We start from the raw sequence: 21767 nt of genomic DNA, 5'->3' as shown, positions 1-21767 counted from the left end.
GGGCGCTCAAGTGACATCTCCGCTGACATCGACCATGGTGGCTTCCTCCTGAAGGCAGGGATGAGCTCCCTCCTCATTGTCGTTTGCTCAGTGATGGCTTGGTTCGGTTGACCCACAGCTACATCTACCTTGCAGCTTTAGTGACGGCTTTTGCAGAAGGTATGTGATCCTGTTGTTGTGTCATATGTGACTGATGCAGCTATGGTTCAGATCGAATCAAAACCAAAACAGAACTGAATTGGATTGAAACTTCTTGTTGTCTTGATGCCATTGACCGCTGAGTTAATACGGTCTCATTCGATTCCGAAAGCGCAAGTCCATCCAAGGGGCCCACAGAGGTTAGTAAGGCAGTGGAGCTGTCTTGCACAAGCGGTCAACATCGGGGAGATGTCTTGACACGACCCTTCTGATGATTAAACTAGTAAGGAAAGAGTTCAGTAGAGTTTAGCTTGATTTTATCTGTCTCCTTTAGGTTTGGAGGTTGACTTTTATACTTGGATGAACGATGGCGTGAGGCCAACGATGAGTTAAGATGCCCCCTACGTTGCCCGAGAGATCATTAATGACAATGGTTGATGAGCACGCTCCTCTATGGATGGCATTAGGAAAGGACGATAATGATGATATTATTTGTTAGGGTTTTGAGCCTGTTAGAGATAAGTAGGGAATGATTCCCCTGAGCCAGTCGTTGGTAAGAGGAGTAAGAGAAATTGAGCCATGTTGCCATGGATTAATACTCTCTAGCATTGGGCATGCAGTCCTTCCTGAAACTATGGTTGGTGGAGAAGATGTCAGCTTGCTTATAGGAGACGACTTCCAAGAAGGGAAGAGAGAGATGGGTCTCATTATTGGCTTTTTCTGAGATAGGCAAGGGGTGGTAGATCATGCTCCCATCATCGGTTGCAGAGGGAGATTGCGGGCCCTTCTTGCCACATCATTGCCTAGGTGGTCAGGTGAGTTGGCAACGTTATTATTTTTCCTTTCATTCATCCCTCTCGGAAGGCGTGCTTTGAGGCTTTAGTAGAGGGTTCGAGGCAAGTCGTCCTGCGAGCTTGGGTTTTGTGGTTTGTATGTCTTATTTTGGTGTGCTCGGGTGTTAGAGTCGTAGGTTGGGTTCTGCAGGCTTTGTTTGTAGCGATCTTTGTTTCTTTGTCCTAGTGGCTTTTGCTTACTCGTCATATCAGTTTTTGTTTGCTTGTCGTATTGGTTTCTATCTGCCCACCATAACAATTAGTTGCTCGTCCACCATAGCAGGTCTACGGTTTCGTCGTGGCGATTTTGTTCATTCCTCCCCTTTCTGCTTTACAGTAGGTTTGCTTCTTCTTCATTTGCTCCAGCCTCCCCCTTCCGCTCGGGAGGTTGTTTTTTCTTCGTTTGTTCTTGCCTACCCCTTCCACTTCGGGAGGTTGTTTCTTCTTCATTCGTCCCTACCTCCCCCTTCTGCTTTACAGGAGCGAGTGGCGGGCTCTCCTTCTGTTGCTTCCAAGAGAGGGCATCGGTTTATGGTTTCTCGTAGCGGGTCTTGATTCGACCGCCATAATGGCTTCCATTGTAGGTCTTGATTCGATCATCGTAGTAGGAGTAGGATTTCATCGTAGCGCTTCCACCGTAATGGGTTTTGATTCAACCGTCATAGTAGGAGTAGGATTCCATCGTGGTAGCTTCCATCGTAGCTAGCCTTGACTCGACTATCGTAGCGAGAGCCAGATTCCGTCATGGCAGCTTCTACCCCAGCGAGTCTTGACTTGATCGCCATGGCGGGAGTAGAATTTCATCGTGATAGCTTGGAGCTCTTCCCTTGGAGCAAGTCTTGGTGCTTGATTGTGGACCTTGGATAGTTGTCTCATGGTGTTGTGGCACATCTAGTGGGATGAGGTGCATCTAACGTGGCACTTTTTGTGCCTGTTGGCTTCGATTGTGATGGGATTTTTTTCTCGCCCAAGGAGGGGGTTTGGTCGACCTCAAGGCTAGTGTCCTTTTTAGGGTTCTGGAGATTTTGACCTGTTGAGGCTTGGGCCCGAAGCTTATCGTCGTATGCATGGCTTCCAAGCGACGTCATGGGGATCTCGTGTTGTCCCGAGGCGAATCTGAGGTAGGTGTCTTTTGTGCCCCCTCGGCTACTAGGAGGGGGTTTTATTTGGCGCCTAACCTTCCCCTTAGTTGCTGCCTCCTTGTGCCTTATGCTTTTATTCGGTTCTTTGTTTTTGCTTTCGAAGACTCGTTTGCTTTCTTCCCCTTCATTGATTTCATTGTAACATTGGTCAGGATGCATACTATTAGTTCTAGTTTGCGAAGGATTTTTCTTATCAGTTTACCATCTGATCAAAGTTTCAACTAAATCAGTAGTGTCTACGAGATATAAAAAAGAAAGAAACTCGATCCTATAGTTGTTAAGATTTGAGGCTACCTTGCCCATGTTAGGAGATACAATCTTGATGAGTTGGAATCAATGATAGAATGGTGCAAGTTTGTGAGATACGCCAAAGAAACTTATAGGTATTATTTTTATCATCTTGAGGACCAAAAGGTCTTTATTGTTGAGAATGCAGAGTTCCTTTGGAAGAAATACATTCTTGGTGGAAACAATGGGAGCATGATAGAGTTATCGAGATTGGAGAACCTAACTTAAGCATCATTTCGTAGGCCAAGGCTTTTCAGGTACCTAGTACACAAGTTTCAATTTTACGTAGATCTGGCAGAGTGCTCCACCCTCATAAGAGATATGTAAGACATATCAGAGGAAAGAATATTGAGGATGTTGATCCTTAGACCTACGAAGAGGCTATTACGAGCATAGACTCTGGGAGGTAGCAAGAAGCTATGAATTTCGAGATGGATTTCATGTACTCTAATAAGGTTTGAAACCTAGTTAATGCACATAAGGGTATTGTACACACTAATTGCAAGTGGATCTTCAAGAAGAAGGTCGAAGTAGATGGAAAGGTGTAATGCCTATAAGGCAAGGCTAGTAGCTAAGGGGTATTGTCAAAGGCAAAGAGTTGACTATGATGAAACCTTCTTACCCATAGTCATGCTGAAACCCATCTAAATTCTGTTAGCTATTACAACATATTATGACTATAAGATTTGACAAATGAATGTGAAAACTACGTTCCTCAATAGCAACCTCAAGGATGAGGTATATATGATATAGTCTGAGGGATTCATATCCAAGGAAAGTCCAGATAAGGTGTCCAGATTGCTTAGATTCATATATTGACTAAAGCAAGCTTCCTAAAGTTAGAACATAAGATTTGATGAGACAATCAGATCTTATGACTTCGTTAAAAACAAAGATTAGTCTTATGTGTACTGCCCTAGTCTAAGTACATATACACCATTGTCATTATAAGGCTGGCATAGAAAATTTCAAAAGATGTCTCATATCAATAAGACATGAAATATTACTTTTAAGGAGTGTGTCCCTAAAAACTCCTAAAGAAAAGACAAGAATGGATAGAATATCCTATGCCTCAATTATAGGGTTTATCATGTATGTTATATTATGTATCAGGTCTGATATAACTCATGCTCTAAGTTTTATGAGCATGTATCAAGTGGATCCAGGTTTAGAATATTGGAAGACAATAAAGTGTATTATTAAGTACTTAGAAAGACTAAAGATCTTTTACTGGTATATGGAGGAAGTAGCCTCAAAGTTGAGTGCTACACAGGTATGTGTTCACCATAAATAAAGGAGCAGTATGCTAGAAGAGTTACAAGCAAGATATTATTATTGACTCGACCATAGAGGCGAAGTACATTATTATGACAAAGGCAACAAATGAGGGAGTCTAGATGAAAAAGTTCATCATGGATATAACAATCGTGTCAGGCAATGAGGAGCCAATTTCCTTATATTGCGACAATAACGGGACGATTGCTCAAGCGAAGGAACTCTGGTCTCATCAGAAGTCCAAGCACGTTTTAAGGATGTTCCACTTGATTAGAGAGATCGTAGCCTATGGTGATGTAGTAGTGGAAAGAGTTCCATCAGAAGATAACATCGTAGATCCAACGATAAAGTCGTTATCTTAAATTATTTTTTAGCGTTATAGGAGTCTGATGGGGATCAAATACATTGGTGTTTGGCTTTAGGTCAAGTGAGAGATTGCTAGTTACAAATGGCCTACAAGATAATCACGTGAGTGATGATACATATGACACGCTACATTATTATTATTATTATTATTATTATTATTATTATTATTATTATTATTATTATTATTATTATTATTATTATTATTATTATTATTATTATTATTATTATTATTTTCTTACTTTATATTACATGATTGATATATTATGATGTCTTTGGATCTGTAAAATGAGAATTAGATCATGATGAGATATTGATAATGAGATTAATTTGCCTATAAACACAAATAATAAATATTCCTGATTATAGGTTACTCGAAAGGGACATTGAGATAACAAGAGAGATCAGTGTACTATATACCCGTCCAAAGGTAATTGGTCTCGCTGCTTGTGATGGGACACTAGTGATATAGTACAGGTGCTCATTGGAAAATGAGTTCACTGAATGATCCGCTCACACAATGCTTGATAGTTAATAATACCTCATCGTTTGACAACGATTTCATGGTTCTAGTTATGTGTCTAGTCCTTATACTTAAGAGTAAATTTCGTATAGGCTTGACAGCACCATGTTTGATACATAGTCTTTGTGATATTAGATGAATGAGGGATTATAGATACACTGTAACTGAAGGTAGACAGGTCTAATAGATTAAATCCTCATGTACCGTCTGAAGACTATGGCGTAGTGGCATTGTACGTTCATAGTCGATAAGTTGAATGAATAATCATGAGATAATAATTCACCGAATAAGAAGTTCTGATAAGTGTAACTTACGGCTAACTCAGTATTGGCCTGGATGGTCATACACATATAATGAATGATGCGATGAATAGAGGATTGTATATGTGATATTTAATAAGCCTTTGTTTATTAGATTCATTAAGTGAGACACAATAAGAGCATAGAGTGGATAATTGGATAAAGATCTAAGTTTCATTAAGCTAGGGATACTTAAATAGAGATCTAGTATCAAATATACTAGGGTAATTGAATGGAGATCTAATAACTAATATTGTAGGATTCATTAGGGTTAGCAATAGGAGCTCTTTATAAAAAGAGATGTAGGACTAAAAGGGCTATAAGGTTGGACCCCTTAGTCGTCACCTCCCTAATTCATCTTCCTACTTCTTCCTCAGTCAACTACCTCATCTTTGGTGTAAGGGGGCAGCAAAAAGGATTGCCCCGACTACGTTGGTGGTGGTGCAAGAAATGAGAAAAGAATACATCGCAAGAGAAGGTGCGTCGTCGCTTCATCCACCATATGGATCACCGCTAGAGAGGAGAATGTGATATCTCCCCCATCCACGGAATGAGATCTGCAGATCAAGGATATATAAGTTCCCTTATGTGAGATCGTCTCACGTCTTATGTAGTTTTTGGTTTCACGAGTTTTTCACTCCCGATCGTCGTACATGATTTGAAATAAATCTGTTTTTCGGAAATCAATTTCTGTTTTATTTCTTCACTGTGATGCTCTCTCAGGTTTCCTAAGAGGGAGGATGTCTTAACCCAACCCCTCTGATGATTAAGTTAGTAAGGGAGTGGGGAATAGTTTAGTAGAGTTTAGCTTGATTTTGCTTGCCCCATTTTGATTGGGGACTAGCTTTTATACTTGGGCGGATGGTGGTGTGAGGCCAATGACAAGCAAGGGTACCCATTAATTACGTCACCCGAGGGCTCATTAATGATGATGGCTGATGAGCACGCCCCTCTGTGAGTAGCGTCAGGAAAGAACGATCGTGAGGGCATCATTTGTTAGGGTTTTGAACCTGTTAGAAATAAACAAGGGATTGTGCCTTGAGCTAGTCATTTGGTAAAAGAAGTGAGAGAAACTAAATCATGCCATCGGGGATTAATGCTCTCTAGCATCAAGCGTGCAACTCTTCCCGAAACTATGGTTGGTGGAGGAGACATCAACTTTCTTTCTTGTAGTAGACAACTTCAAGGAAGTGAAAAGAGAGATGAGCCTCATTGCCGGCCTTTTCTGAGATCGGTAGGGGGCGATGGGGGGCGATGGATCATGATCCTACCATCAACTACAGAGGGAGATTATAGGCCCTTACGCCCATGACATTGCATGGGTGGCCGGGTTAGTTGGGAGCATAGTTATTTTTGCTATCAAAACTGAAACTGAATTCGTCTGATAGTTTGTCTGAGTCTTAAATCAAACTTGAGTGACTCGAGTGTGGTTCTTGAACTAAAATTGATAGTTCCAGCCATAGTTCCAATTCGAATAAGTAATTCATGATTTAAAAATTTTATGATTTTTTACTTTTAAATTATGGTTTTTTTATTTTAAATTAAAAATAAAAACACTAATGTTTTGAACCGGAATCATGGGTTAGTTTTGGTTCTAGAATCGGCGCTATGTAGTTCGGTTTAGATTCCCAAAATTTAGAAACTGAAATGGTAGATTCTGATATCGGGATCAGATCTACTAAGCTGGAGAAGACAAACATTGAAACGCTAACACTAGATTTGGATCCTTGTGTGGTGAATCATAGCTCAAATAAATAAGCATTATGAGAGTCTGCTTCGTGGCCTCACTCATCAAGCTTTGCGGCAATCATTTTATCGAACACAAGGAGATGGATTGCCTTTCGAACGTCAACATTCTTCCTCTACTTCCCATTCTCTCTCTTTCTCTCTCTTGTCAAGCGTCCAAAATCTCTACCTTCTATCCACCGCCACCACCACCACCACCACCTTCGAGTGCAAAGAGAAGTAAAAGCGCGGAATCTCTAACAAAAAAAGATGGGGAGACATGGCTGGTCTCATCCTCCATGGCTGTCGTCGCCATCTTGCTCCTTCTTCAGGTTGGCAGGTGGTAAGAAGCACTCCGTGGAGAGCCCCCATAGGTTGAAGTCCACCTCCTCGATGGTCCAGGACTCCTCCATCTTCCTCTTGTGGTTCACTGACCCCTCGCCGTATCTGAACAGCGTCACCATGGTCCGGCCGGCGTGCGCGATGTTGATGCTGTTGATGTAGCGATAGTCCTCGATAACGGACTCCATGCTGGTCTCCCAGAAGATGCTCTCCCCGCGCCGGCCCGCCTTCATGCGGAGGAGATGGGTGTCCTCGAGCTGGATGAGAAGGCCGGTGCGCTGGCTGAAGTAACCCCAGATCTTGTGGTGGATGATGTCGAAGGTGGCGGCGCTGCGAGCTCTGAGGGTCGCCGGGTTCGCCTCCAGCTTAAGGATGAAGCACTCCTCGCCATTGATGATCTTCTCACCGATGCAGACTGCGTCGGAAAAGAGGTTGGCCGTAGACCTCGGATCCAGGCCCTGCAGAATCCATAGTTATAGGGGAAAGCTCATGGCTATCAACAACCATCGGAAGAGATGATCAGGAGTCTAACCTGCAGAGATCGGCGGAGAGGGCGTGGAGGGCCTCGCGACGCGTGGGACTGCTCCGAGGCCGACTGCCTCCAGGCCACCTTACCGTCGCTGCCGGCGCTCATCTTGCAGCCGGCCATGATGAGCTCGAAGTACCAGACGTCGGGGTTCTTCTGCCACAGGACATACCCGCCGATCTCGCCGCTGCCCTTGGCGGCCACGGTCTGGTCGCCCACGTGGAACTCCGACGCGCTCATCTTCACCTTCCCCACGGCGTACATGCTGTTCACCGACGTTAGCGCCGCTTGCCCTCCAGTGGCCGCGATGTACTGCTGAATGATGTACTTGGCCGTCGACGCTTGCTTCAAGAACAGGGGAACGTCGATAACCACGGTGTCATATGATGCTGGCGGATGATCATAAGACATGATCGAGAGGATGCGTTTCGGTAATGAAGCTGATGGTGGATGGATCAAGGAACAATACGTGGTGCAGTGACATGCACTTAGGTATCACGATCAAACGGGGGACATGCACGACACTACGTTGCGTGATAGATATGGAAGGAGAGGGGAAGGGACGTAACTTACAATGGAGGAATCGCGAATGGAGCGGCTGAAGGCGCGGTCGATGGGGACGGGGCAGGGAATGAGGGGGGAGCCGACGACGTTTAGGAGGAGCTGGAGCTCGGCGCTGCGGCCGGAGAGCTCGGTGGGGGCGTCGGTGGCGGCCCTGTCGAAGGCCTGGGCCTTGAGCCACGTCCTCATGTTCTGCCACCGGGCGGCGCCGGTGCCCATGTTGGCGAACATCTCCTCGGGGATGGGGACCTCGAGGACGGTGTCAAGGGCATCTTCGCGGTCGAAGTTTGGGCACAGTTTTCTCATCACAGCAGAGATGGGATTGGATGGGAGCGGGAGGGGAAGGAAGGAGGGAAGCGGAGAGAGAGAGAGAGAGAGAGAGAGAGAGAGAGAGGGGAAGGGGTCGACCTTCCTTCCCTCCTCCTTTGGAGGCTGCTTTGTTGGAGGAATGCACGGAAGAGGAGGATGACGAGTAGGAAGATGGGGAGAAGGGAGAGAGGAGAGGGATGGTTGGTAAATGGCAATGTGGTAGGCTTCCCCTTGCTTTTAGAGGTGTCATCACAGACTCTGCTTCCTTAGGCCTACTTTTGCGGTGAAAGGGTTTCTTTTCCACACACATATAATATTAGCAATCTTTTTATTGCTATGAATTAAAGTATATTATATATATATATATATATATATATATATATATATGGATAAAATAGAGATACCTTCGCAAACCTTGTCATGCTTCTGCAGTATCCGATTGGAGAAAGAAGAGGTCAAGCGAGAAGCCAATTAGTACAAAGAATCTATTTGCAAGAAACAGTCCGTTGGAGGGTCCGAGACAACATTGCAAGAATCCATTTTCTCTGGTAAATTCAAAAGTCTGAATTATAGTTTTTAATCACTATAGTTTTTAATAAAAACTAATATAATATTTTGTGTTTTTTACAAAAGAGTAAATGATAAAAGACGATATTGGAACTTAGATACTTGAGATAAATTATTAAAATTTTTACCAACTAAATTAATACTTGATGATATATTAGACTCATTAATCAATCTAAGTAGAACATCCATCTCATCCGATGTAAGTCTGAAACATCATTCAATAATTTCATATCAAAAATTTTGATATTCGAATCCCTTCGTCAATTATCCTTTATATATAAAAAAAAATATAATATTAAATTAAATACTTAAATCCTTATCTATTAAGATTATGCCAACCCTGTGGGCACCATTTTTTCTATCCCCCCTTATTTTACCATACCAACAAATGTATAGTTCTTCCTTTTTGTTGGATTTTTCTTTTCCTAAAAGTTGTTTCTATTGCACACTAATAAATAAAAAAATATATTTTTCGGATAATTTCAGCTGCATGTTCCACGCCAATAGGTAACAATCATAGCTCAAAGAACATAATATTGCACCGATTACCATGTCACTCGCAGCAATGAGGTTTCTGACCTTCTACCCACTACTTATTGACATGAAAAATAGAAATATCTTGAAATATCAGAATCTCCACAAAGTTGTTCTGTTTAACACAAAGCAATAAGTCAGCAACGTGGACATGCCCAAAAAAGAACCTGATCGATGACAAGATTACTCTTGAATCACTATATACCAGCAAAGAGAAGAAAGGAGGAGAAAAAGAATCATCACTGATTACAGCCGAACGGCAAGAACTAACTACAAATGCACATCTTCTGGAGAATGTGCTGTGGCAGTAGGTGTGGAAAAGCTACCAAGTAAATTTCTGTTGCTGGAAAAGAGCTGCATGGATAGCACACCAACCTTGGTAACTCGAGAATGCTGGTAAAGGCCATTAGATACCTTCATAACATAGCTGCGGGGATTATGCTACCGGCAGCAGCTTTTCTTTCAAGCGTGAAATCATTTTAAATGTTTCCTCTGCTTCAACCTGTTGACGAATGTCGGTCCTTGAAGCTCTGTCTGGATGGAATCTCAACAACGCTTGTTTATAGGCAGCATTAACCTGTAAATTTTATGGACAAACAGTGAGACAAATGATGAACATAAAGCCATGTCTTGCCACTACCAACAAACCTTGCAATTATAACTTCTATTATATTCTAAAGCACATCCCAACTCAACAACCCTTACGAGCCTAACCTTTCTGTAACAAGCATTTGGAGGATGAATATCTCAAAATCATAAAACAACACGCCACTAATTTTCATCAAGTCAAGTTTACGGGTACTGTACAGCACACACATTTTCAAGGTCATGTCTTGCAAACTGATGGTTTAACCCTTCAAAAATAAAAACCATTACAAGAAAGCACCTCCTGACAATCGACACAAAGGCATAACCTATCAAGGACCACAATCTACTTGTCACTTCAGGTCTCTTGGAATATAGACGAGTGTAAATGTAAGGCCACCCTGACCTAATTGGTATGAAGTCCTACTAAAATTAATGAAGAAATTAAGAGTTCACTGCAATTTATTTCTATTGTTTTGTATGATGCCCAGGAAAAAAAAAGGCTTCATTCGAGATCCACAAAAGAAGCTCTACCTAATGGTTGGTTCTGTAACAAGTGTCACGTTTAGTTTGAGACCTAATGCAAGACAACCTGAATATTCTTTTGTACAATACATCATATATAACCAAGATTCTTCACGAAAGAGCAACACAAAATAAATAGCTAAATGATCACCATTCCATAATTCCAAAACCAGGACGATAGAACAAATAACTTGCGTAGCCAGAAGAAGAATGTGATCACTGTAAGCAACAAACCTCATGTGACAAGGGAAATGGGCCCCCTTCAACATGGATGCCTAGTCCTCGTAGAAGTGAAGCCATGTCTCTAAATCTCCCTTCCATCTTGTCCAGTTCCCTTCTTACTTCAGCACGGAAAAGTTCTTTTAGATGTATAGTTTCCTCATCCTGAATTTGACAGACAAATTAGTAAATGTCCACAATAAAGATGTCATTAAAGAATTCCTATCTTATCTACATCATAGACTAACACAGAGAAAATTAAGGATCAAATAAGAAGAAAAAGGAAATCTTAAGAGGAAAAGCATAAACAAAAGTGTTGGTTTAGGACCATTTGGCTGCCGAACATTTGAATACCTTTCTTTGTGACTCCCTAATCTCTTCTACACGTTGCTTTTGCCTTTTCTCCATGTCCAACAACCGCAAGCTTTCGGCTTTTCTCCTCTTCCGTAACCTCTGTGCTTCTTCTGCCTGCAAAACAGAAAAGGAAACCATTTGATACCTGATGTACAAATACATTTGTATTAAATAATACATGTGGTAAACAAACGACAAAGACTACCTATTCTACTGCAGAAGCCCCATTGGGTTCAAAAATTGTTTGAATAACTAGTTCCTGCTAGCAAAATCATTTGTATCAAATAATACATGTGGTAACCCAAGAGGAAAACCTACATATTCTGCTACAGAAACCCCATTATGTTCAAAAATTGTTTGAATAAATAGTTTACTAGTAACAAAATCATTTGTATTAAATATTACATGTGGTGAACTAAAGACAGACTACATATTCTGCTACAGAAGCCCCATTATGTTCATAAATTGTTTGAATAACTAGTTACTACTAACAAAATCACTCAAGTAATGCAGTGATCAGTAGTTCTTATTACTAAAGATATAAAGAACTGTTTCCTCTTCATGCATGATTGAGAGAACTTGAAAAGCATAAGAGAACTAAAAGTACATATGCTTGGTGAGATAAGTCATCTGGAGGCAATTTGGGAGAAGATTTCAGGCATTGATAAAATTCCACTTGAACTCTACATGGATTGTTTGGGAGGAACTTCAGCAATTGATATTCAATTACCATTAACTATTAGGGAGTGATGGAAGATAGAAATGTCTTAAACCGGACTGAACAAAATTTGTAAGTTACAGAATAGGATGATAAACCTGAATCTGTATCTCCCGCTTCCTAGATTCCCATTCTTCTGCATTAGCACGTTTGTACTCCTCAGATTCCTTGTGCTTTTCACGTTCACCAGTTATATCACTTTGAATCTGAGGTACATTTTGCATTATCATATATTTGTTCTGCTTTCCAAGATCACCAATAACATCACTCTTAGACAGCGATAAATCTTGAATAGATGCTCCAGTTTCTGGATTAGTTTCAAGAGTTGAGTCTCCATGAATGGCATCAATGTCACAGTCGAAGCAACCACTGCCATCTTTCATTCGTAGATCATCATGCAGTGGTTCATTAAGTGGATGCATTTGTTCCTTGGACGAGTTCTCTTTTGCCTCACCACTAACTTCATGATTAAGAGGGGTTTCATGTAGTGATTGGTTGTAAAGCACATCTTCCTTCTGATTCTGAAAACCAACACTGTCTGAAAATAAGCATTCTCCATCCCAAGCTTCAGATGGTTTTCCAGGACAAGTTCCACCTTGATCCTGGTAGCTTGTTTCAACCCTAAATGCATCTGTGAAGGAAGATTTTCCAAAAGAAACTTCCTCAGCTCTCTCCATGAGCCCAAACTCATCAACTTTGGAATGGATGTTGCTTTGCATTTGTACATCTGGAGTAGAAACTTTGTTAAGATCAATAGTTCCCAAGAACTGGGCTCTGGGTAGACTACTTTCAGAAATTATGTTTCCCTTCTCAAAACTGGGCCCTTCAGAACTGATGCCAGTAGAGGAATCTGAATCTGCACTACAGTCTTTTCTGCTAGTACTACCCACAAAAGGATCTCCATTAGGTTCACTGCCCTTGGTCTTAGAGGTGAGGTTTGTTCCACTGTTTGAACAACTTGGACCACACTTGCCAAATAATCCTTTCAAATGCTCTGAACAGTTCTCATTTATAATGTCTTCCAAATCAACCATATTTTGGGTAGGTTCAGCCAATGGAAAACCAGGATCAGCACTTGATCCTGATGCACTAGCCTGATCCTCAGAACCAACTTGAACTGTTCGTGATTTTTTTTTTCTAAAAGCAGCTCTTTCCCACTGTTCTCGGATAAGTCCAGAAGAATCTTCCATGATCTCACAGTCAGAGTTGTCACTTTCACTAGTGTCACATTCTGAACTATCACTTTCAGATGAACTACTTTCTGGATAATTAGGATATATACCATAGCAATTTCTAGGAGAACCAAAAACAGGATGCATTGTGGTTTTCCCAGTCATGCTAGAACAGAAACGACCCTCTTTAAGAAACATTCGACAATCATCATTATCGTTTTTTGTGTCCATTGTACAATTGCCAAACACAGAAAAAGCTCTGTTGGTTGAGAAATCCTGACCTGCATTATAGGGAGTGTCACCAATATCTCCCTCTTCATCATCGATGCGAATAACAGTAACCGGGCTACTACAATTGTTAAACCTAGAACACCCAGATCCTTGATGGGAAGATTCTGGGGCATCAATGATAATAACATCAGCTTTCCCTTTGTCAATATCAATGATCTCGATAGTCTTGCTTTTGCACCTTCCAAGGGTTCTCCTCCCAGTATGAGTTTTTTGTTCTGAATGACCCTTTGACATATCTAAAATTACATGTTATCTTGCTTAGACAGCTAATTAGATACAATGAAGCCAAAAATCAATAAATCTGTGCTTCTTTTGATACTTTCGACCAACATCTTACTATATGCTGAATTGTGTCACAGAACACAACAGCATCTGGTTCTTCAAGAACTAATTTTTCCTGTTACCACAAAACCATCAGAGAAGTACCTTTCAGAGAGAAGATAATTGTATCAATTGTCAATTCTGTCAACCAAGATGACGCATTTTCTAAAATGCATATGAGTTCAACTTGAATAAAGCAGAGGTTGATTAAATAGAAGTCAATAAAAACTGGACCATAATAATTAGGATCACTCCAACCCTATTGGAATTGTGATCCAAAACATAAAAACTGGGAATTAAATCTCATTATTGGCATGTGATCCTAGCATAGCAGGTTACATGAGAAAGTGATTCAATATGAACTATCACCCAGGATAATGAACCAAGCTAAGTGGTGTAACCCATAGCCATACCTGTAACATGAACTAAAACATGTACCAATCCCTGCAACCATCCAATGGGAAGCAAGTGAAACTCCACTAGCAACAAATATCCTATAAACTACTAGGAAGAATGTAGGATAATGATGGACAAGTACACAAAAATGAATGAAGAATGACCCTAAATAGACCGTTGACATATATAATCTTCTACAAATAATCCTGAAATTATCTTAAAATGAGATTGCATGCTATTAAAATCAAGAAACCACTATATGTTAGCAACAAATGTAGAAACAAGGTCTAACTGAGAAATTTTAAGCTAATACTTCATCTAAGAAAAAGATCCTAAACAACTAAGATCACAAGTAATAAACAAGACAGAACCATTCATCAACCAAATTCATTAACAGAAGAAAGAGCATAAGATTATGTGTATAAATTATAGATTTGACAGCCAAAAGAATGATATAGATGCTGGTATAGTAGCTGGTAATTGTTACCAAAAGAATGATATATTGCACAAAAATAGCTAAAGTTAAGTCACTCTCTCCCATATACATAATTTTGGCCTCATGAATAAGGGTATAAGATATCTCCCGTCCCAACTCCCAACTTCAATTATGAGCCAATGCCATCAGCTACAAACTGATAAATATGTGGTGGAAGTGTCAAACAGGCACAATGCAGAAAACCACCAATGGTAAGGGTGTCAATGATAACCAATAACCAGAAAGCTGAACCAAAAATTTTGGGTCCATCTGCAAATTAAGGTCTGATAAACTCAAATGTGAATCTGAAACCCGCACAAATCTGATGATTATCGGATTCAGATCCTAGGTGAATTTAACCTGATAATGCCTCTTACATTGGTTCAGGAAAAAACTTTCTGTATGCCACAACAGAAGGAAGAGGCTAATAAAACAACAAAATATGTGAACAAAAGCAACCACAACGGTACATGGCCAAATTAAAAAGAGGGGCAGGGAAAAGAGAAATGGGTTGCAAGCATAAGACGCAAGAAGAGCTCCTTTTCTCTTTTTTATAAACTAAGATGTCAGGCTGGTCTCAGCTAGAACAACCAAAAAACCTAAACTCAGTAGGTTTTGAGTCATTTATCCACAAAAAAAAAGAAATAAAGAAACATATTGGTTGCATCTTGAATCTCATTAAAATTTAAAACCACTGTCAAAAACATCCAACATGTTTATTTCAATTCGATGTGATAATAAAAATTTAGAAAACCCTTGCACAAAAAATTAACAGAATATCAACTACTCGTTTTTCACCTTTTATACGTATAGTAAGGATATAACAGAAGCAGCAGCACACTCCAGGCAAATCAAGGCTATCAGACGCCAAACTTTCATGATATGGTATAGCTCACCAAATTAATATCAAAATGCAATTTTCAGATAATTCTATTTTTTTCTTGAATCACAATTTCAACATCTCTTCCAAAAGTTAAAAATAAACAGCATTAAAAAAATACTAGATTCGAGTTCATGAAACCTGACTTTAGCACATTCAAGCTGAAGACAAGTCCAACAGAAGTTGTTTTTGGCAGACTGAATATGCCCTATAAAAGCACAATGTACAACTCCTCGACTAAACCTTTGTATCCTTCCTGCCCTCCTTGGGATAGATTAAATGTTATTTAGATTACAAGTAAATCCATGTCTACGATCTGCATTAACACATAAGTAGGTTCAAGGAGTAAGCTTTCCCTTTTTTGGCACACAAATGCGTCGAGGAGCATGGGCAAATGCAACATTCAACAAAGTTGTATTGCCCATCAAAATAACAGGATCTTTTGTATTTCTTAAGAGACCCCAGACTGATGTGGGAACTGATTGATTGGATATTGTAACTATCTGAACAGTACAATAACCAAGAATTAAGAAATATAGATGCTTATAAGTTGGAACAAAAGCCAAGACCCAGCTAAGCTTTTACACAAGTAAACCAATGCCACAACAATGTTTCCTTGTTAAAAAAGCTGAAGTGAGATACGATTGGAGGATTTATATTTAGCCTTCAAAGATGTTCTCTATTGTTGGTATTGTCGTAGCTTGATTACTGTTAAATCAGAAAAGGAAAACTACCACTGTTAAATCCCCAAATTTTCAAACCACCAGGGAATCACTATCGACCATATCAATCATCGAGCAGACTATCGAGACATATTAGATTGAATTATAAGCCAAGAAAAGCATGTTGCTCAGCCCCATGAAGAAAATCGACCATTTTTTGTTCTCTTTCTCTATCCTTTCCTTTAACCAGCAGTTGATCATGTGCACGTCTTGCAAACCATAGCACCATGGTTAGACACAGCACATGTTCAATCTCACCAGCCACCACAAAATCCCACCCTAACCCCATCTAAGCCGAACGAACATTTCGGGGCATGATTAAGATAATCGGCTCCCAGCGATCCCCAAAAGTACCTCATATTGATAACACCAAAACGCCAATCGGGTGATCGAGTTGCACTCTACAATTCGCCCAAAATATCAAACGAAATTGCAAAGTACTCCAAGAATTTGATTCGGACCACCTTAGAACTCCGGCGTAAGAACCGAATCACATGGAAATCGCAAGAACCAAGGAAGAGACGAATATACTAGCGAAGTTCCAGAAAAATACTAGCGAAGCTATAAATTAGGGAAAGAACCAAGGAAGAGCCGAATTAGGGTTGAGCAAGAACAAGCTTTGGGGCAATCGAATAGTGAGGGGGTTCAGATCGAAGAGGAGAAGAACGAAATCAAACGAACCTACCGCCACGGGAAGAAGTCATCCGTTGATCCGCAGACTCGTGCACGAAGAAGGAGGAGGTGGTGCCTCCCAAAACTTCAAAGCGGAGAGCCGTAAGCAAAACGTTTCCCCATTTCGACCCGCCCTCGCTCTCGCTCCCACGACGAAACCGGAATCCAATAAGAAATTGAAAATGAGGAAAAGGAAAGGGGAAACGTAAAGCCGTGGGTCGGGGAGCGAGCGGATGGGATGCTCTCCAACACGTTCGACCGTCTGCCATTGTGGGTCCCATCTATCATGCGGCTGGTAGGCACAGGCGATTGGAGGAGGACGGTCGAGACGGGGGATTGGAGCGACAACAGATCGGGGCGGATTGGATGGGATCTATTCCCGGGTCGAAGGGAGTCCGGAACCCAAATCACAATTGATTCGGGTTCATTAGCGAAGAATAGAGAAGCGGCCAGTCGTTGACCAACCGACCCTGCCGCGAAGTATGGGGGTTAAAACCTCGTGATTCGTGCTGGTACAGACGATAGGACGACTGCCCCTACCATTGTACTCTTTCTGGTAGTAGTAGTAGTTCATTGCGTCCTATTATATACTCGTACGATGAGTCATTATCCACTCTCAATCATGGAGACTATTGATTCGTATACTTTGGGTCACATTATGTCAAATCAACTTCCTTCTCTCTGTCTGTCTTCCAGATTAAGTTTGGGGCACGGCACAGAAACGGAAGATGTGAATCAAAGGTGAATCATTATGACAGCATGATGTTGCTTTGCATGTATTAAGCTGAGTGAGTTTCCAAGTCACTCTCCATGAAGTGAATGCTGAGCTGCCATGCAAATTGTTTGTGCTGGTCCAAGTCACTGTAAATTGCCATATATCCGAAAGAGTGCTTCACGAGCAACCTTCCTTGGAAGGATGCACAACTGCTGCATCTGATTGGTATATGTATGGATGTATATATCAAGCACGCTGTAAGCTTTCACTTTGGCAAATAATTGAGGCAACTTTGCATGGCTTTCTATAGCTTCTGCAAAAGCATGATCTTTAGAGTCATCTTTCACTGCTTTGCCTTGGGGAAGTATATGCTTCAACAAATTCTAATCTGTATCGAACCAGCAGCCAGTGATCTTTACATTTGATGACAGTGTTGGAAAGATACATTTGACTCCATCAGAAATGGGATGACTGCAGAAGAGTGGCTATTGTAGAAAACAAATGAAAACATGCACCAAAAGCTGCAAGCAGAATCCACCAGTATCAAAGCAGCAGTGGGGGGCTGAATGCTTGCATGGCGATGCCGCACAACGTTTCCTTGCCAGCCGCATCTCTCTCCGTCCTCAAAAGATCTATCGACGACGACGAGCCTAATTAGTTTGTAACACGGCGAGTAGCCAGGCATAGCCAATCAGAGCCTCTCCTGCTGCTTCATTGTCGCAGCCACATACAAAGATCTTGCGGCCACTCACCTCGGTGTAATCCAATCTGTAGCCTCATATGTATCCTTATCCATGCCACCGAGGCTGTCCTCTCCTGCAGATTTGTGTACCCCGAGAAGGCTGCCAAACTCAAATTTTATATAATTTTCATACCAAATGGATTTTGAGATATTTATACAAAATCACTGGGAAGCAATTTGGATAATACAATTTCTAGCATGATTTTTTTGGGTTAGAAATTTTCTTGAGTTATGTGCTTGACTATACTGGTCATAAAATTTTCTTCCTGAGGGAAAAGAAATTGGAATGAGAGATGAAAGACTGCTGCAAAGAACTCACATCAAATGTTTGGCTAAGACCCAAAAATGTACCAAAAATGTATGATGAAATCCCCATGCCAAACAGGTTCTGAGCATAATATAGTTGCAAGCAGATACAGCAGGAAGAGGAGAAGTTTGCAGCACCAAATCCATGCAACTGTTGCACTACAGGAAGGAAAGAATAGACTAAGAGAACAAGAGCAGCATGGGAGTGCATCATCTTCGTGTATACCAATGGCTTAAATCCTCCCTTGTCTTCCAATCCCTGTGGAAGAAGTTGAGCTCCCGCCGCCGCCGTCGCCGCTCCCCGTGGTGTGCTTTGCTGCCATGGCCAACTGATGGTGGTGGTGATACGACGACGATGAAGGCGGCGAGCCGTACACCTGCTGCCCCATCATCATCGTCATTCCGCCGCCGTACATCGCTGCACCGCCGCTACTGGCGAAACCGCCCGCATCGTTCGCCATGCTCATGGCAGCGCCGCTGTCAGGCTGGGGCTGCGACGACGAGGACGAGCCCGCCCCCTTCTCGCCCTCCGTCTCCCGGAACCTCTGGAGGTAGACCTTGAGGGGCTCGACGTATTCCTCGAAGCCGAGGGTAGTCATGGCCCACAGAAGGTCGTCACCGTTGATGGTCTTGCGCTTCTCGCGCTGGCACTTGTCGGAGGCCTCGCCGGTGATGAAGCTGATGAACTCGGACACGCACTCCTGCACCGTCTCCTTGGCGTCCTTGGAGATCTTGGCGTTGGCCGGGAGGGCCTTCTTCATGATGCGGCTCACGTTGGCGATGGGCAGGAAGCGGTCCTGCTCCCGCAGCGACGACAGCTCCCCCGCCGCCCCCAACCCCGCACCGCTATTGTTATGCCCGCCCGATTCGTTGTCCGAATCGGCCATCCGCAAAGATCAAACCTTTCGCCAAAAAGGAACACTAAAGATCTCCCTTTTGTTCGAGACTTAGACGGCGAACACGGTAAGATGACCTCTTCGTATGGAGATTACACTAGAGAGTTTCGTCGGAACAAAAATCAGGGTCCATAAGGGTTCCAAGATCGGCCTTTTTTGCACAAAGACAAAAGGAATCAGGATCAAGATAGCAGGAAACCAATACAAGCGACTGATGTGACGTCGCCGCCTCTGCGCGCAGCCAGAGTCGATTGAATCGAGGAGAAAGAAGGGGGCGTCGAAGTATATGGATCGAATCCAAGATGACAAATTCCGCCTACGCCAGGGAGAAACGCGAACAGAGGAACCCTAGAAACCCTGGAATTCCAAGGATCAACAGTGCATCCAACTCCACGGCCTCCACCACCAAGAAAGATAGAGAGAGAGAGAGAGGAGCGGGCCAGCGATGCCGTGTTCATCGGATCTTTGGTCCTAATATCTCAAAGAAGGGACGCGTGGCCGCTGGCTGGCCGTTCGTTTCTGGCTAAGGATGAGCCGCGTGGAATCCAGGCAACCGTCGGATGGACACCGACGACGTTAATCTCAGTCGTTGATTGCGGTTGGCCAAGTGACGTGGTAGCCGTCCCGACGTGGCTTCTCGCTGGCCAACTAAATCCCTCAACGAGGATTACAACGCCGGAGAAGTCAATGTTTTAGGCAGGCACGATTTAGATTCCCACACGTGCCATGCACGTGATCCCTGAGACGAACTATTTTGACCTCGTCGCTCGTCGGAGGTCAATTACCGCTTGTCTTGGACAGTCAACCAAGTTTAGCTTGGAAATGGATGTGAAGGGAACAACACAGAGCAGAGTCACTGCCCATCTTAGCGAGTGTGGTGTTGCATCCACAGAGCAGAATTGTCTGCTTGAGTTGGACAACAAGCAATAGTTCTTGCTTTGATAAAGAAGAACAAACCAGGCCTCAGAGCTGCAATTCATACATAACGGAAGAACACTCTGCATCTGAACTTGCCAGAACGATAGGAAATGGTGGAAAGGAAGTAGCAGGATTATTTGGCTGGAGTTTTGCCCACAGCTTTCATATATTCAAGCTCGTCCGTGGCCTGGCTTCCCCTCTTCGCCTGTGCCGATGCCCTCATCTCCGCGCCTGGGCCACCACGTTCTCCGTCTTCTCCGTCGCCCTCGCCCGCTGCTGGCCGACCTACTCCTGATAAGGTCAAGAATCATCTTCATATAAGGCTCACATCACATCATATTGGTCATACAATACAATTATACCTTGTAAACTCATTTAGAACATATCAAATAAAATCATGACATATTATATCATGATGAGTCAAAACCTAATAAACCCTTAATTGACTTACTTGAACCGTAATTAAATTGGTCCGATTAACTCAAATAGAATCCAATTTTATATAGCATGCATGTAATTGCTATATAAAACAAGAGATATAAAATAAATATCTGATAATAATTAAATGCTTAAACTTGAAATTGAATGTGTAACTTTTATATTTAATCGAAACATCATTTAAGAATCATGAAAAGATAATTATCAATTTAGATCTAATATTGGAATATTATGAATAACAACTGAGATTATTCTAATATTAAAATTGACGAAATAATAATGAGTTTGAAATTAATAACCTCATCATGCATTAACTTAAAAGAATTCAAGAATAACTAAATTATAATTTTAAATTTTACAAATAAAAAGTAAAGAAGAGTCAAAGATGGAAACCTGCTCCTCAATTATTAAATAGGGAGGGGGCTTTCCATCATTAAATAAGAGAGGATGTGACTTACCAAAGAAGTCTATTATGATTTTTTTTGTAGAATACTTAATTAGTTAATTAATTAATTAATCTAGTTCCTTTCTTATCTGCCTGGATTAGGAATTAAATCACCTTTGACAATTAACTTCTTCTCACCTAATAGGTACTCCACATGAGTGCCCCAACAAAGACATTATATTTCCTACCTATATTATCTTTATCATCATCAAAGGATAAGTATTTATTTTTTCTTCAATCAATGTTTCTAGGTCAATTCAAATCACCCCTCCCCTCTAGTATTAATAATTGTTGAATGACAAGTGTTTTAAGGCAAAATGAGCGAGGAAAAAGAGTTGGGAGGACCAGGAGACTCAGAATGCAGGTAAGACTCCCGCGTTACAAAAACACCATATATAGATAGTGAGGGGAGATTGTTTGAATTCCAAACATTTCTTCTTTTCTTATTTTTTTCACCTCTAGAGTCCTACATCTTTGCATCAAATTTTCTATTTGTCACTCCTCCGTTGCGCATCTCAAAATTTCTAACTTGGTATTAAAGAATCTACGTGA

At 41.7% G+C, this 21767-nt stretch overlaps 3 protein-coding genes across 7 annotated transcripts; all 3 read right to left on the bottom strand.

The window, feature by feature from the left end:
• Positions 1-6725: 6725 nt before the first annotated feature.
• On the bottom strand, positions 6726-8398 carry LOC135635594 (uncharacterized). Its single transcript, XM_065146778.1, has 3 exons — positions 8028-8398; positions 7461-7799; positions 6726-7386 (listed from the first exon to the last, which is right to left on the bottom strand). Exons 1-3 carry the CDS (start codon positions 8319-8321, stop codon positions 6877-6879), a joined length of 1143 nt encoding a protein of 380 aa, XP_065002850.1. The 5' UTR covers positions 8322-8398; the 3' UTR covers positions 6726-6876.
• Positions 8399-9493: 1095 nt separating this feature from the next.
• On the bottom strand, positions 9494-17039 carry LOC135581097 (uncharacterized). Of its 5 annotated transcripts, none has more exons than XM_065147984.1 (5): positions 16769-17039; positions 11925-13525; positions 11109-11222; positions 10770-10919; positions 9494-10002 (listed from the first exon to the last, which is right to left on the bottom strand). In XM_065147984.1, the coding sequence occupies exons 1-5, from the start codon at positions 17034-17036 to the stop codon at positions 9862-9864; spliced, it is 2274 nt and encodes a 757-aa protein (XP_065004056.1). In that variant the 5' UTR covers positions 17037-17039; the 3' UTR covers positions 9494-9861. The 5 variants fall into 5 exon arrangements, with proteins under 5 accessions (XP_065004056.1, XP_065004059.1, XP_065004060.1 ...); XM_065147987.1 differs by having other exon boundaries at positions 11925-13715; positions 16765-16906; XM_065147988.1 differs by having other exon boundaries at positions 11925-13686; positions 16765-16906.
• Positions 17040-18560: 1521 nt separating this feature from the next.
• On the bottom strand, positions 18561-19873 carry LOC135634628 (nuclear transcription factor Y subunit B-3-like). The gene has a single exon (XM_065145073.1). It carries the CDS (start codon positions 19403-19405, stop codon positions 18752-18754), a length of 654 nt encoding a protein of 217 aa, XP_065001145.1. The 5' UTR covers positions 19406-19873; the 3' UTR covers positions 18561-18751.
• Between the last annotated feature and the right edge of the window lie 1894 nt (positions 19874-21767).

The sequence above is a fragment of the Musa acuminata genome, chromosome BXJ3-4, assembly GCF_036884655.1.
Source record: "Musa acuminata AAA Group cultivar baxijiao chromosome BXJ3-4, Cavendish_Baxijiao_AAA, whole genome shotgun sequence".
NCBI classification, from domain to species: Eukaryota; Viridiplantae; Streptophyta; class Magnoliopsida; order Zingiberales; family Musaceae; genus Musa; species Musa acuminata.
Note: the sequence above shows the minus strand (reverse complement) of the source record. Positions and strands in the feature narration are given on the sequence as shown.

Coding starts and splice junctions, on each gene's coding strand:
- LOC135634628 (XM_065145073.1), bottom strand. CDS start 19,405: ATGGCCGATTCGGACAACGAATCGGGCGGGCATAACAATAGCGGTGCG.
- LOC135635594 (XM_065146778.1), bottom strand. CDS start 8,321: ATGAGAAAACTGTGCCCAAACTTCGACCGCGAAGATGCCCTTGACACC. Junction 7,800..8,027: donor CCATTCGCGATTCCTCCATT/GTAAGTTACGTC, acceptor CTGTTCTTGAAG/CAAGCGTCGACGGCCAAGTA. Junction 7,387..7,460: donor CTCTCCGCCGATCTCTGCAG/GTTAGACTCCTG, acceptor TGGATTCTGCAG/GGCCTGGATCCGAGGTCTAC.
- LOC135581097 (XM_065147984.1), bottom strand. CDS start 17,036: ATGGGACCCACAATGGCAGACGGTCGAACGTGTTGGAGAGCATCCCAT. Junction 11,223..11,924: donor AGCGGGAGATACAGATTCAG/GTTTATCATCCT, acceptor TCTGTTTTGCAG/GCAGAAGAAGCACAGAGGTT. Junction 10,003..10,769: donor CATTTCCCTTGTCACATGAG/GTTTGTTGCTTA, acceptor TAAAATTTACAG/GTTAATGCTGCCTATAAACA.